At 47.8% G+C, this 13,282-nt stretch overlaps 1 protein-coding gene across 2 annotated transcripts in view; it reads right to left on the bottom strand.

The window, feature by feature from the left end:
* cacna2d4a (calcium channel, voltage-dependent, alpha 2/delta subunit 4a) overlaps positions 1 to 13,282 on the bottom strand; it is a 718,409-nt gene that overhangs the window by 529,187 nt on the left and 175,940 nt on the right. For both annotated transcript variants that reach the window (XM_078568258.1, XM_078568257.1), the window contains exons 10-11: positions 12,748 to 12,837; positions 2,581 to 2,694 (exon numbers count right to left, since the gene is read on the bottom strand). In XM_078568258.1, coding sequence (XP_078424384.1) covers positions 2,581 to 2,694; positions 12,748 to 12,837 — 204 coding nt within the window. The remainder of the gene's footprint in view (positions 1 to 2,580; positions 2,695 to 12,747; positions 12,838 to 13,282) is intronic.

The following is a 13,282-nucleotide window of genomic DNA, read 5'->3' as shown; positions in this document are numbered from 1 at the left end:
AGAAGTTCAGCTCACTGTTAGGAGTCTTTCAGTTAACATGAGTTTTAAACTCCTTTAGCCATCTCACTGAATTTCCAATGAACTCTGCGAGGAAGAATGTTTCCTATTCTGCAGCCAGAAAACCTGCATAAAACATAATCACACCCACACATGTTGGCAGGGCCAATGTGTTCCCATAAAGGTGAGTGGTGGGACCAACAAGTCCAGGGAACCCTGGATGTCGAGGAACGTACAGGATTGGATATGGAAAGAAAGGGAAGCTTATGGTAGATACCAAGGGCTCAAGACAGTGGAAGCCCTAGAGGAGTATTGAAAGTACAGGGGGTTACTTAAAAAAGAAATTAGGAGAGCGAAGAGGGGGCATGAAAAACACTGGCGGGTAAAATAAAGGAAAATCCAAAGGCGTTTTATAAGTATATTAGGGGCAAGAGGATAACCAGGGAAAGAGTAGGGCTCATTAAGGATCAAAGTGGCAATCTGTGTGAGGAGCCGGAAGACGTAGGTGAGGTTTTAAATGATTACTTTGCACCTGTACTCACTATAGAAAAGGACAATGTAGGCATAGTAATCAGAGAGGGCAACTGCGATGTACTTGAACAAATTAGCATTGAGAGGGAGAAGGTATTAGCAGTTTTAGCGCGCTTCAAAAGTGGATAAATCGCCAGGCCCTGATGAGATTTATCCCAGGTTACTGTGGGAGGCAAGAGAGGAGATTGCAGGGGCCCTGACATTAATTTTCAAATCCTCTCTGGCCACAGGAGAGGTGCCAGAGGACTGGAGGATAGCTAATGTGGTACCATTATTCAAGAAGAGTGGCATGGATAAACCAGGGAACTATAGGCCAGTGAGTCTAACATCAGTGGTAGGGAAAATTCTGGAAAAAGTTCTGAGGGACAGAATTAAACTCCACTTGGAGAAGCAAGGATTAATCAAGGATAGTCAGCATGGCTTTGTCTAATAAATTTGATTGAATTTTTCGAGGAGATGACTAGGAGGGTAAATGAGGGTAGTGCAGTTTATGTAGTCTACATGGACTTCAGTAAGGCTTTTGACGAGGTCTCACATGGGAGACTATTCAAGAAGAAAAGACCCCATGGGATCCAGGGAAATTTGGCAAATTGGATCCAAAATTGGCTTAGTGGCAGGAGGCAGAGGGTGATGGCCGTTGTTTTTGTGACTGGAAGCCTGTATCCAGTGGTGTACTGTAGGGTTCGGTGCTGGGTCCCTTGCTGTTTGCAGTGTACATTAATGATCTGGACACAAATGTAGGGGATGTGATCAGTAAGTTCGCAAATGACACAAAAATTAGTGGTATGGTAAATAGCAAGGAGGAAAGCCTTAAATTTGCAGGACAATATAGATGGGCTGGTCAAATGGGCAGAACTGTGGCAAATGGAATTTAATCCTGAAAAGCGTGCGGTGATGCATTTTGGGAGGGCTAACAAGGCAAGGGAGTACACTTTGAATGGTAGGACCCTAGCAGGTACAGAGGATGAGAGGGACTTTGGTGTGCATGTCCATAGATTCTTGAAGGCAGCAGGACAGGGAGATAAGGTGGTTAAGAAGGCATATGGGATACTTGCCTTTATTAGTCGAGGCATTGAATACAAGAGCAGGGATGTTATGATGGAGCTATAAAGCGTTAGCTAGGCCACATCTGGAGCACTGTGTGCAATTCTGGTCGCCACACTATAGGAAGGATGTGATTGCACTGGAGAGGGTGCAGAGGAGATACACCAGGATGTTACCTGGTCTGGAGTGTTTCAGCTATGAGGAGAGACTAGATAGGCTGGGGTGTTTTCCTTAGAACAGAGAAGGCCGAGGGGGGGCTTGATTGAGGTGTGCAAAATTATGAGGACCATAGAAAGAGTAGATAGGAAGAAACTTTTCCCCTTAGTGGAGGGGTCAATAACCAGGGGGCATAGATTTAAGGTAAGGGACAAGAGGTTTAGAGGGGATTTGAGGAAAATGTTTTCACCCAGAGGGTGGGAGGTATCTGGAACTCACTGCTTGAAAGGGTGGTACAGGCAGGAACCCTCACAACATTTAAGAAGTATTTAGATGAACACTTGAAATGCCATAGCATACAAGGCTACGGGCCAAGCACTGGAAAATGGGATTAGGGTGGATAGGGGCTTGATGACTGGCATGGACATGATGGGCCAAAGGGCCTCTTTCCGTGCTGTAAAACCTTATGACTTTATGACAATTTACCACTATAATTAAATATTTGTTGACCCTTTTTTAAATGTCTATCTCCCAGGTAACTTGGTCACATGACCATTTACTGGAAGATAGATGCTTTACCAGAAATCAACTCCGAGAGAAACCTAGTTCTTAAAGGGACCATCACCAACATAAAATATAGGTTTCCCCCAAAGCACATGGGTGATCACAGTAACAAAGGCAATTTCTCTTGTCTCCACATTGGAAGGGAATGAACTATCTTGTCCCAGTTCTGCATCTTCACCAGCTCTATGCAGGTATACATGAGAGCCCCACTGGCTTCTGTATTTGTTTTACTATGTTTGTCTTGAAATTAATACAGCATAATATAATTCAAATTGTTTATGCACGTACCTTGCAGTCAGGCCAATTGTATTGCTCAAATATTGCTTCATACTCTTCAACTGCACCATCTGTGATCAGCATGATGGCTTGGTTACACAGGCTGCCTTGTCCTGTCTCATTAAACTAACAGAAGGAATATAAATATCAGAAGGTGCACTGAGAATAGAACAGAGAAATTCAAAGAGCAGAAATCAACACTGGGTACATAAAGTAAATATAAATTATGTTTCTATAAAATCATAAATAATTTCTGAATAATTGTATTGTGTAAATACATTCTGCATATGGGACAAAGTATGTGATTCAGTTCGTTGTGCAGCACAGAAGTAGGAGACATCATAGCATCAGTAATGTATCACACAGGTCAGCTCCCTATCTCAGATGTTCTTTTAAAAGAAAATGACATGCTAATGCTGAACATGTCCTACCAGAGGGCAGGTATAAAAGGATGGCATGGATGGAGTATCCACCATAGAGCAACCACTAGGGAATAGCTCTTTGAAATGTGTAGAAGAGTCTGCTAAGTGGGTTATTCCCCATTTTGTAGCCCCGAGCTGGGAGATTTACCTGGGTAATCCAGGTAAATCCAGGTGATTTGACACCTTGGTGTCAAACAAAATTTTAAATTCTCAGTATCTGATTGCAACCAAGGGTAAGCACTAGTGTTAGGGAGGGGTAGTGTGAAGGGGTGAATGTTCAGGCCCCCCAAGGTCAGGAACAGAGACAAGGGATGCCTAAAAATATTAGCACCAGCCAGCGTGTCAGGATGAGGATGCTGTTCCTGGCACCAGCAATGTTAAACAGGGTGGGGAGAGTGGGGGACAGGGATCCCTCCTCTCTTCCCTATTGAGGCCAATTAAAGTATTTTAAAAGCTCATTCAGAGCTTGTTGGAGGGGCAAGTTGGAATTTTGAAGGGGGTACATGGGTTTCAGGACGTGCCTGTTGCAGATCAGCTGAAGGGGCGGGTACAGAGTGCAGGGCCAATCAAGGCTGCCCCAGGGCGTCACCTTTGCCCCATGACGATCAGCAGGTCTAAGGGGGATTCAGCACTTTGTAAGGAGGTCCACTTAGTGCTGCAGAAGTGGTGGGGAGAGTGGGAACTCAGCATTCAGGCACTGAATAAGGATGTCCCCCTCCCTGGCATTGCAGGGGCAGAAGTGTAGGGACAAGACTGCCAAACACAATCACAATCTGCCAAAAGAAAGGCTGCATCTATCGTTGGGGGCTTGACTGTCAAATTTTGGCCCCAGTGGCAAAGAGGGGCAACACCCTCTGCAGGAAGGGCGGAACCCTGGACATTAAGAGTGTAGGGGAGAGGAAAGAGGGGAAGGAAGACCATAACCTCCACACAAGACCTACTGACGAAAATGGAGCTACTTGGAGATGACTGAGACCCAGTGCCACAGGGGACTGAAACTCTCCAGTCAGATGGTCACAGAGGTATGTGACCTCATTGCCGAAGTCTTTGCACCTTGCAGTACTGGTCATCATATCCTGTAAGTGGCCAACAAAGTCATTGCGGCTTTGAACTTCTTCCCTTCTGGCTCCTTCCAAGGATCAACTCTGGACCTTAGTGGCATCTCACAAGAGGCTGCACACCACTGCATCTCACTGGTCACTGATGCCCTCTTTGCCAATGCTGGACAGCACATTTATTTCACGGCAGAAGGCAGAGGATTTCCCTGCCATCGCTGGATTCCCCTAGTTGCAGGACATCAGCGATTGTACCCATGTGGCCATCAAGGCAACGCACCAGTGAGATTCATCAACAAGAAGAGCTTCCATTCCTTCAATCCAAATGATCTGTGACCACAAGAAGAGCTTCCTCCATGCCTCAGACCTTCACTCCAACCTCCAGAGTGCATGAATGGATCCTAGAGGCAAGAGATATCCCTTGAAGACATGGCTATTCACCCTTCTATGAACTCCAGACAGAGGCACGGAGGTGATACAACCAACACCACCTGCTCAGGAGGACAACCATCAAGCAAGCCACCTGGCTCCTGAAGAAGGCATTCCGGTGCCTGGGCCAGATGGGTGTCATTGTCTGATACCCTCCTGCAAAAGTCTCTGTGATTGGTGTGGTCTGCTGCACTCTCCTTAATATGGCCCTCCAGAGAGGAGTGAACCTTGAGGATGGTGAGACCCTGGAGGAGAGAGTTCATTTGGAATGGAGCATGAGCAGAAGGTAAGAGAGGAGGAGGAATTAGAGGGAAGGGAGATGGCGCTAAACAGGGAGGTAGGTACCCCTGCTGCACTACAAGGTGGCCTACTCCAACCACCCTCGGAAGAGGTCTTCCTTCCTCTCCCTCATGGTCTCCAACATTAGATCCAGGTCGACATTGATAAACAAGGGGCACCCCCTGCCCTGGGTGCCAGGCCTTTGGTTCTCAAATGATATCTCTGATGCTGTGGAATGTTTTGGCACAATCAACAAATTTCTCCTTTCAGATAACCAGCGGCCTCAGCGAAGGCTGCTGTGGGGAGTCAAAATCAGTCCGACATGTCATCTAATCCATCTCTATTCCCATGCCCAGAGGCTCTAAATGGGCAGAAACCCGGGGCTCATCTGGTGTAATTCTTAACTTCAATCAGTTTCGCCCTGGAGGTGGATTTCTGACCTGAAAATAAACTCAGCTCCTGTTTCCCCGTTTGTGGTAAAAATTCAGCCCTGGGTTAAGGAGTACACCAAAATCCACAATAAAAAAACAATAAAGTGGATATGGTTACAAAGGGTAATTGTGTTTATGTTTCCTTTGTGAGACACTCCTTAATGCAGCACTGTATTGGTATGAAGATGTGTTATATAAAATATTAATTTATAATGTCATCGGCTGGATATACATATGTATTGAATGTTTTTGAAGAGAACACTTATTCTAAGCAAAGGAAACTTTAAAGGCTTCTTCATTGTTGCTGGATCAAAATCCTGGAGCTCCCTCCCTAACAGCACTGTGGGTGTACCTACACCACATGGACTGCAATAGGTCAAGAAGGCTGCTCGCCACCACCTTCTCAAAGGCAATTAGGGATGGGCAATAAATGCTGGCCTAGCCAGCGATGTCCACATCCTGGGAAAGAATATCTTACAGTAGCTACTATGTTGCATTTGTGACAGACACAAGTTGCTTTTATGCTAAGTCTATGGAGCTCTCAGAGAGAGGTCACATGACTTAGCTTTTGAGTGAAACGATACTGGATTTTTGTACAGTCAGAGAGAAACTGTCATAGGGATAACAACCTTACTCATCTTTCTTTCTTCTGAAACCTCTCATCAAAGCTGAGCTATTTTTGATTTGAAAAACCCAGCAGAAGACCTCCTAACTGCAAACCGAGGAATTCTTAAAGCAGAACTTTGAATTAACCCCACTGTCTCCAGTGAGAAACTCCAAGAAGCAGCAGCTACTGTGGATCGGGAACCTTCAGCTGTAAACAAGCCTCTGGATAATCAGTGATTTGTTTTTCTGACTTTACTTGCTACTGGCCAAGTTTCTCCTTAAATGTGATACTCTGCAGTTTTACTTCTTTTTTGCTTGCTTGGGAGACTATGTGTGTTTGTGTGTCTTTGTGTTGTTTTTGCATTAATGGGTAGCTGGACATATTTGTACATTTTAAACATTTTGTTAATAATTTCTGCATCTTTACCTGGGGTCGGCTGCGTGCCCACCAAACTGTTAAAAGCCTATTAAGGCCATTTAAATAGTAATTAATTCAATTAGCTGAGCTGCCCGTCCAACCTTAAGGTTGACGGGCAGGCGAAGAGCCCAGGCGGCCTTCACATTTTCATGAAACCTCATCCACGGGCGGGATGAGGTTTCATGAAATATTTTAAAAGTCAATAAAAAATTTTAAAATAATTATTTCACATGTCCCAGCTCATGTGACAGTGTCACATGAGGGGTCATGTTTTAAAAGTTTTTATTTCCCTTTATTTAAATTTACACATGTCAAACCGATCTACCAGGGGCACGGGGGTTCGGGCCTGCCCCCGCCCGCCCCCACATAACCCCCCCGACGGGGGGAGAAATTCAGCCCCTAGGAGTGGTACAAAGAGAGGAGTCAGCTAGCCCTGTTAACCTGGTCGTAACAGATTGCTTGGCTGTGCATGGTGGCTCAGGATAGTAGGGGTTCATTACAGAATGTGTCAGCATGAGGTATTGGTCATTTATGTAGAGTGGATACATATTAATGGTTGATTCCAGTTGTGAACATGTTGCTGCTCAAGCCCACTTCCTGTGTCTCTTGTTCCATTTGAGGCCCCTTCTTGGTTTTTGCTGTTGCATTTCCTTCAGATCTTCCATTTTGAGAAGACCTAATGAACTTTATAAAGAAACAGTCATGGCATGGGTGAAGTTGCCTGGGTGGCTGGATATTTTAGAGTGGGAAGTTGAAGTTCCCAAGGAAATGGTTTTGAATTAAACAGAACTAAACACAAGTGCATAACATTCAAAGGAAGCAAAAAAAAACTAACAAAGCAACAAACTAATCACAGTCAGATGCTAAGGATGGAGTCATCCTTGCCCACTGGGGTCGGGCATGGTTGGTGGTGTGAGTGAGCAATGTGACGAAAAGGCCAAAAATCAGTTTCACGACATCATGAAACCAGTCTGCGATCATCCGCTCAGCCCATCTATGGCGGGCCGCGTTTCCCACCATTGAACATTGGGAACCTCATTGTAATATATCTGCATATCATTATAAGGCCAGCCCATGAGACTCATCCCCCACCCCCTCTGGATCGTCCACCCACTTCGCCATGATTGCACGCCAACGAGTTTCACAACAGCATATACAAGGTGTGCACTTGGGGGGTTGCGCTATGAAGGGAACTCAGGGGTGAGTGCACAGTAATGTTGTGGAGTGCTCGCGAGGGACGTCTGTTGGACCTCAAGGTTGAGGCGTGTTGGGGGGTGGTGGCAAAGGCTGCCCTGCATTTGAGGCAACTTCAGTGGGGGGAAAAGGCTGCCCTGCAGTTGTATGTAGCACACAAGCACATGCAGGGTTGGGAGTGGGTGGGAGAGGGAAACAGCCACACATTAGGGAAACCTGTACAAAGTGACCATTCCTCTGCAATTGAGACAGTTCAGGCACAACCACATTGATATGATTGGAGTCGGGCCTTTAGCTTATCTGCCCACTCAAGCAAGGCAGAGGCATCAAAGTGCCAGCAAGTGCTAGAGAGTTTTTCACCCCTCGGGCACTGACTGCAAACTAATGAGCGTTTTGGTGGACTGAAGAACAGCTGGAAGACTGGGCACATTGCACAATCTCCAGGCTAAAGCTGGCCATAGTCACTGGTGGAGGCGCTCACAGCCCCTTGTAAAGTTATCATCCCGGTTTGGACCAGTCTCCCCCATGGTTCAAGCTAACAGTGCAGCCTTGCAGTGCGGGTTAGGAGAATGCCTGCACCTGAGCTGAGAGCACAGCATGCAGTCCAATGGGCAAAGCTGCAGCCAATTGGTCAGATGGAGGTGGGTGGGGTTTCGGGCAGCCATGCAGCGCACTAATCTCTGGCTATCCAGATGGTGGCCAGCACTCTCCAGGATGCATTAAGGGGGCCTTCAGACTTAACCAAGATAGATTCTTATTACACCCATGCTAACCCACCCATCTCTCTGTTTCATCCTACAGGAGTACAACATCAGGATCATGGAGCCTGGTGAACTAGCTGCGTGCCTCATGGCATACAGAGAGCGAAGACAATGGAGAAGAAAGCGTCTGAGGCACCTGGCTAAGCAGAGGGTGGAGCAGCATCCTCTGGAAGAAGGGGCGGCTGGGTCTTCCGCATACATAGCCGAAGAGCCACAGCGAGCTGTCACTGGTTAGCGCCTAGCTAGAACCAAGGCCTATAGACGCTGCCTTTCATTCCTGCTGATAACCAAGAACTGGTGTCATCGAAGACCACGTATGTCTAGGGAACAGGTCGGTCACATCTGCCAGCTACTGCAGGATTTGGCACCATGTGGACATGGAGGGCATCCACTGCCAGTGGCTGTGAAAGTGACCGCGGCGCTCAATTTCTATGCCAGTGAATCCTTTCAGGGCTCCACAGGTGACCTCTGTGGGATATCACAAGCCTCCATCCACAAATGCATCCATGAGGTCACAGATGCCATCTTCGCGAGGGCACACAACTGTGTGCATTTCGCTCAGGGCCAGGACAGCCAGGATGCAAGAACGATTGGATTTGCCCAGATCTTGGGTTTCTCACAGGTGCAGGGTGCCATCAACTGCACTCACGTGGCACTCAGAACTCCGATGCAACACGCGGTTAACTATGTCTGCTGCAAGGGCTTCCATTCGCTGAATGTGCAGCTGGTGTGCAACCACCACAAATGCATCCTGCAGGATTGCGCACAGTTCCTAGGGATTGTCCAACATTTGCAGTCGGTCACAGATCCCTGACATCTTCCAGGGTCCACAGAGGCTGCAGGGATGGCACCTTGGGGACAAGTTCTACCTGCAGGGGACGTGGCTGATGATGCCCATGCGGCGGCCTCAGACTGCAACAGAGCGAAGGTATAATGAGGCTCATGCTGCAACTCTCAGCTTGCTGGTGCAAACAATCAGGATGCTGAAAATGAGGTTCCAGTGCCTGGAGCAGTCTGGTGGAGCACTGCAATGGAGTCCACAGAGAGTGTCACGCATTGTCATCGCCTGCTGCACCCTTTACAACCTGGCACTGCAACGGGGAGAGGAACTGGCAATGGAGGAGCTGGGGGTCTCCTCCGATGAGGAGAAAGGTGATGATGATGAGGGTGAGGAAGTCCTCGAAGGTGGCGTTAAGGCCCTCTCACTGGTCAGACGAGGTAGGCACGTTCGGGAGGCCCTCATTGCTGCCTGAATTGTGGAGGATGATGACAACATGGTGTCTCCTCACTGCATAAGATCCTCACTTTGCACCTTTGAACGTTTGACTCCAGTCTGGCTTATGGCAGTGCACATACCTTCTGTGGTAATGCCCCTGTCATGGAGACACAGTGGAGGCCCTAATAGCCACTTGATCACAGGAGGATGACAACATGCACTGAGGACATTCCATAAAGCTTCACCTAGCATCTGTGAATGCCTGACTCCTGTCTGGCTGAGGGCAGCTTGCTTGTGCTCTGTGATCAGGGTCATATCATGGAGATGCAGCCATGAAACTTTAGGAGCATCCGATCCTTTGTCTGCCATCAGCACCTGTCCCCTCCAGGAGCACAGTGTCACTGGTCACAGATGCTGAAGAGATGGGGGCCAGCCCCACCTTAAAAGGTGCTGAGAGCACACAGAGAATGACGGAATTCTGCGACACTTGCCCACAACATTCTGGCTGCAATGACAAGCACTATCGAAGTGCAGGCATCGGCAATGTGTCCAAGGAATGGTCTTTGGTCTGAAGGCTGCAAAAAGCACAGGGAAGAGTTCCTGGACTGGGATACTTGCCTTTATCTTGTGTAGAAATGTTTCACATCTGAGTGACAACAACACTGCTCATCGGAACAAGGAGTCATAGGCAGGGAGACATTCTTGGGAATGTATTGACAATAGTGAACATTATGTACAAGTAATTAACACCCACGGTCAGGCTGTGTAATTTCATCTTCTTAACCTTCCTAACCCTGCCGCTACATCTTGTTGCTTTCTGGACATCTACAGTGGAGGTGGAGGCAGCCTGTTGACTGCTGCACCCTGTCTGTGATGACCTTGGTGGGCGTCCTCTAGAGGGCCGAGACCTGGAGTGCTCTGCTTTGCTTTCAGAGACCTGCTGTGTGGCAGTGACACCCTCTTCGACCCGTGGAGCTGGAGCTGCTGGGGTCACAGAATGAGGAGATTTGGATGGGCTAGACACTCCCGGAGTCACCTGGGTGGATGGCCCCGGGGTGTGCACCTGCTGATCCTCCTCTCTAGTGGTGCACAAGGACCCCTGGCTAACTTCTTGAGGAGAAGGAGTAGCTGGAGTGAGATCAAGATGCTCCGCACCCCTCTCATGTACACACTATTGGGGGCTAATTATGGTTTCAGCGATGGAGTTCAGCAGTTCAGGAGCGACGTCCTGGACCAAGGTCAAAGGCTGCCGCCATCCTACCAGTGTTGACCTCAGTGCATTGGCATGCCGGTGCTATCACCTTAACCTGTAGGCAGACAGACTCCTCCATTATGCCTTGCAATCTGAGGAGTTCAGCGGACATCCCTTCCTGTTGGTCCCTAGCTTGTCTTTGCAACTCCAGCAACTGTGACATGACCAAGTCCAGAGGCGCATCATCTGACTTGGACTGAGCAAACTTCTGGCTTCCAGCAGTCCTCTGAGTGCCAGATATCTGGGAAATCCCTGTTGCCACCTGCTGTGAATCAGACAGTGCGATGTGCTCACCAGATTGTGATCCCGGGGCTATTCTAAAGCTAGGTCCCACCGAGGTGTGTGGGTCTGCACTGGTGGAGGGTGTGGGTGAATGCTGTGATGGGACTTAAAGGAGGATGCCTTCAGATTCCACTTCAGAGGCTTCTTCAGGGCTTGATTGGAGGCCCTGGGTTGTGGACCCTGTTGGCTGTTTGGCAGATGTGCCTGCGAAAGCAAGGGGAGATAATTAGTGCATGGCGGTGTCCTGTTTCACAGTCTGATGGTGTTGTACTGCTGGATCCTCACTTGGTAGAGCAGTGCCAACGTCACTGTCAGCACAGGAACAGTCCAGATCCTCACCAGCCAGCTGGATGGCTCTGTTTTCAAAGTCCGTGAGGAACTTGATTTCGGGCATTCCTCCACCGGTAAGCGACCTTTCCCTCTTGCTGTGTGCCAGCTCTTCCTGCATGAATATATTTGGAGAGAGTGTAAGCAGGATGCCTGCCAAGCCAGATGATAACTATACCTGGCATGTATGAGCGGTTAGTGGTCCCATGGATGGGGTGAGGACAATGAGGATGTGTGTGAAAGAGTGAATGGTGATGTCCCTTGAACTGGCAGTGAGTGAGGGGCCCTGTGGTTGGGTGATGGGTTTGTGAATGTGTGAGTTGAGAGTGATGAGGAGAATGACTTACCCTGGTGGAACGAAGGAGATCATTCATCCTCTTGCGGCACTGGGTGGCTGTCCTCTTTTGCAGGGTGTTGGCGCTGACCACTGCTGCCACCACTTCCCAAGCCGGACTAGTGAGGTTGCTGCCCATCCTGCGGCCAGAGCGGGGGTAGAGGACATCACGGCGGGTCTCCACTGCACCCAAAAGGCCCTCAAGGGACACATCATTGAACCTGGGGGCTGCAGTCTTTTTGCCTTTCAGGGCTATGTTGCAGTAGTCGTGGTCTGGAAGCACTGAGGGGTGTGCGCGTGGCTGCACTTTAAAAATGGCGACTGGAGTGATGAAGCGACGAGATGATCTGTGATGGGCGAATGAAAGCCTGCCCGCCATGGAATTGGGAATGCATAATTAATACGCCGGGTTTGGTATGATATGACATGAAAAGCCTCCGTTGCGGCCAGCAGGTAAAACGTCATTTTACCCGCCTACTACCGCATTTAATGCAAATCTGGGATGATTCCGCCCTAAGGCAATGAGATATTAAGAGTTAAGGCGGGAACTGTGCTGGCAGGCCTGACGTTTCCTCCAGATTTTGGGTTGCAACAAAATAATGGCCACAATTTTCCAGCCCCCACCTCCCACCCACGGCGGGATCCCCTGCGGCAGGGATGGTGAGCCATCAAAATCTACGTTCACATCGGTGGGGCTGGAAGATCCCTCCACCGTGTGGGGCTGGAAAACTCCTGCCAGCGTTGCATACAATGGTACAAAGTCCACAATTTCCTGAACATGCATCTCGGACTGATCCAAATGCATATCTAATGAGAATAAACACGAGTCTCAAACTCCTGATTTTCCTCCTTACCTGTTACAATTGTACCTGTGCCACCTGTACAAAGAAGCAAAATTTCGGGCTTCTTCTGTAGAGTTTCCCCGAACGCAATATTAGAAATGAGGAAAGCTATGCTTTTAAAATATAAAACATAATATCCACGGGGAGCATTAGAAAATAAAGTGTATGGGAACATTGCCTTCCACCACACAGTGTTATCACTGACTATTACCAACATCAATAAATATCAAACTTTAAAGCTTTCTAACACTCATTATGCAGCAATGCATTAGAACACACCTCCCCATTAATCCCAGTTAATTTTTGATAAGAATGCTAAAAATATGCAAACCTTGTTCAAGATTATGAAGGCCTCGATGAGCGCCTTACTTACAACTCCTGTTCCTTTGGCATTAAGTTTATCGACCAGCAGCTTGAAATGCTGAAGAGGAAAATAAAACAACAGGAAATGCAAATATTCTGTGCAACCATGGTATTTAATGAAAAACATTCATAGAATTTTCTATCCCAGTACCCTAACAGCTTAGTAAGTGTTCCTAATGAATAGCTGAGCTATGCACAATAATGCAATTCTCCTATGACATCATTTTCATGGTGTCAGCAATATGCCAAAAGTATTATCAACCACAATGTTACAAATGTTAGTCTTTACAATCATCTTAAGGTGATTAAAGGAGGATGGTGACGTCATACTAAACACCTCCGCTCAGAGTCAGGCCTATGTGGTCTGCTTGATATGGGGGTGAAATTCAAACAGAAATCTATTGAAATCAAGTGACAGTTTTCACACCTTTCCACAATGTTTCATAGTAAAGGGACAGCTGCTTTTGTGAGACACAGGCAGAGAGAGGCAAGGCAGATACTGC

This window comes from Cetorhinus maximus, chromosome 22 (assembly GCF_964194155.1).
Source record: "Cetorhinus maximus chromosome 22, sCetMax3.hap1.1, whole genome shotgun sequence".
NCBI classification, from domain to species: Eukaryota; Metazoa; Chordata; class Chondrichthyes; order Lamniformes; family Cetorhinidae; genus Cetorhinus; species Cetorhinus maximus.
Note: the sequence above shows the minus strand (reverse complement) of the source record. Positions and strands in the feature narration are given on the sequence as shown.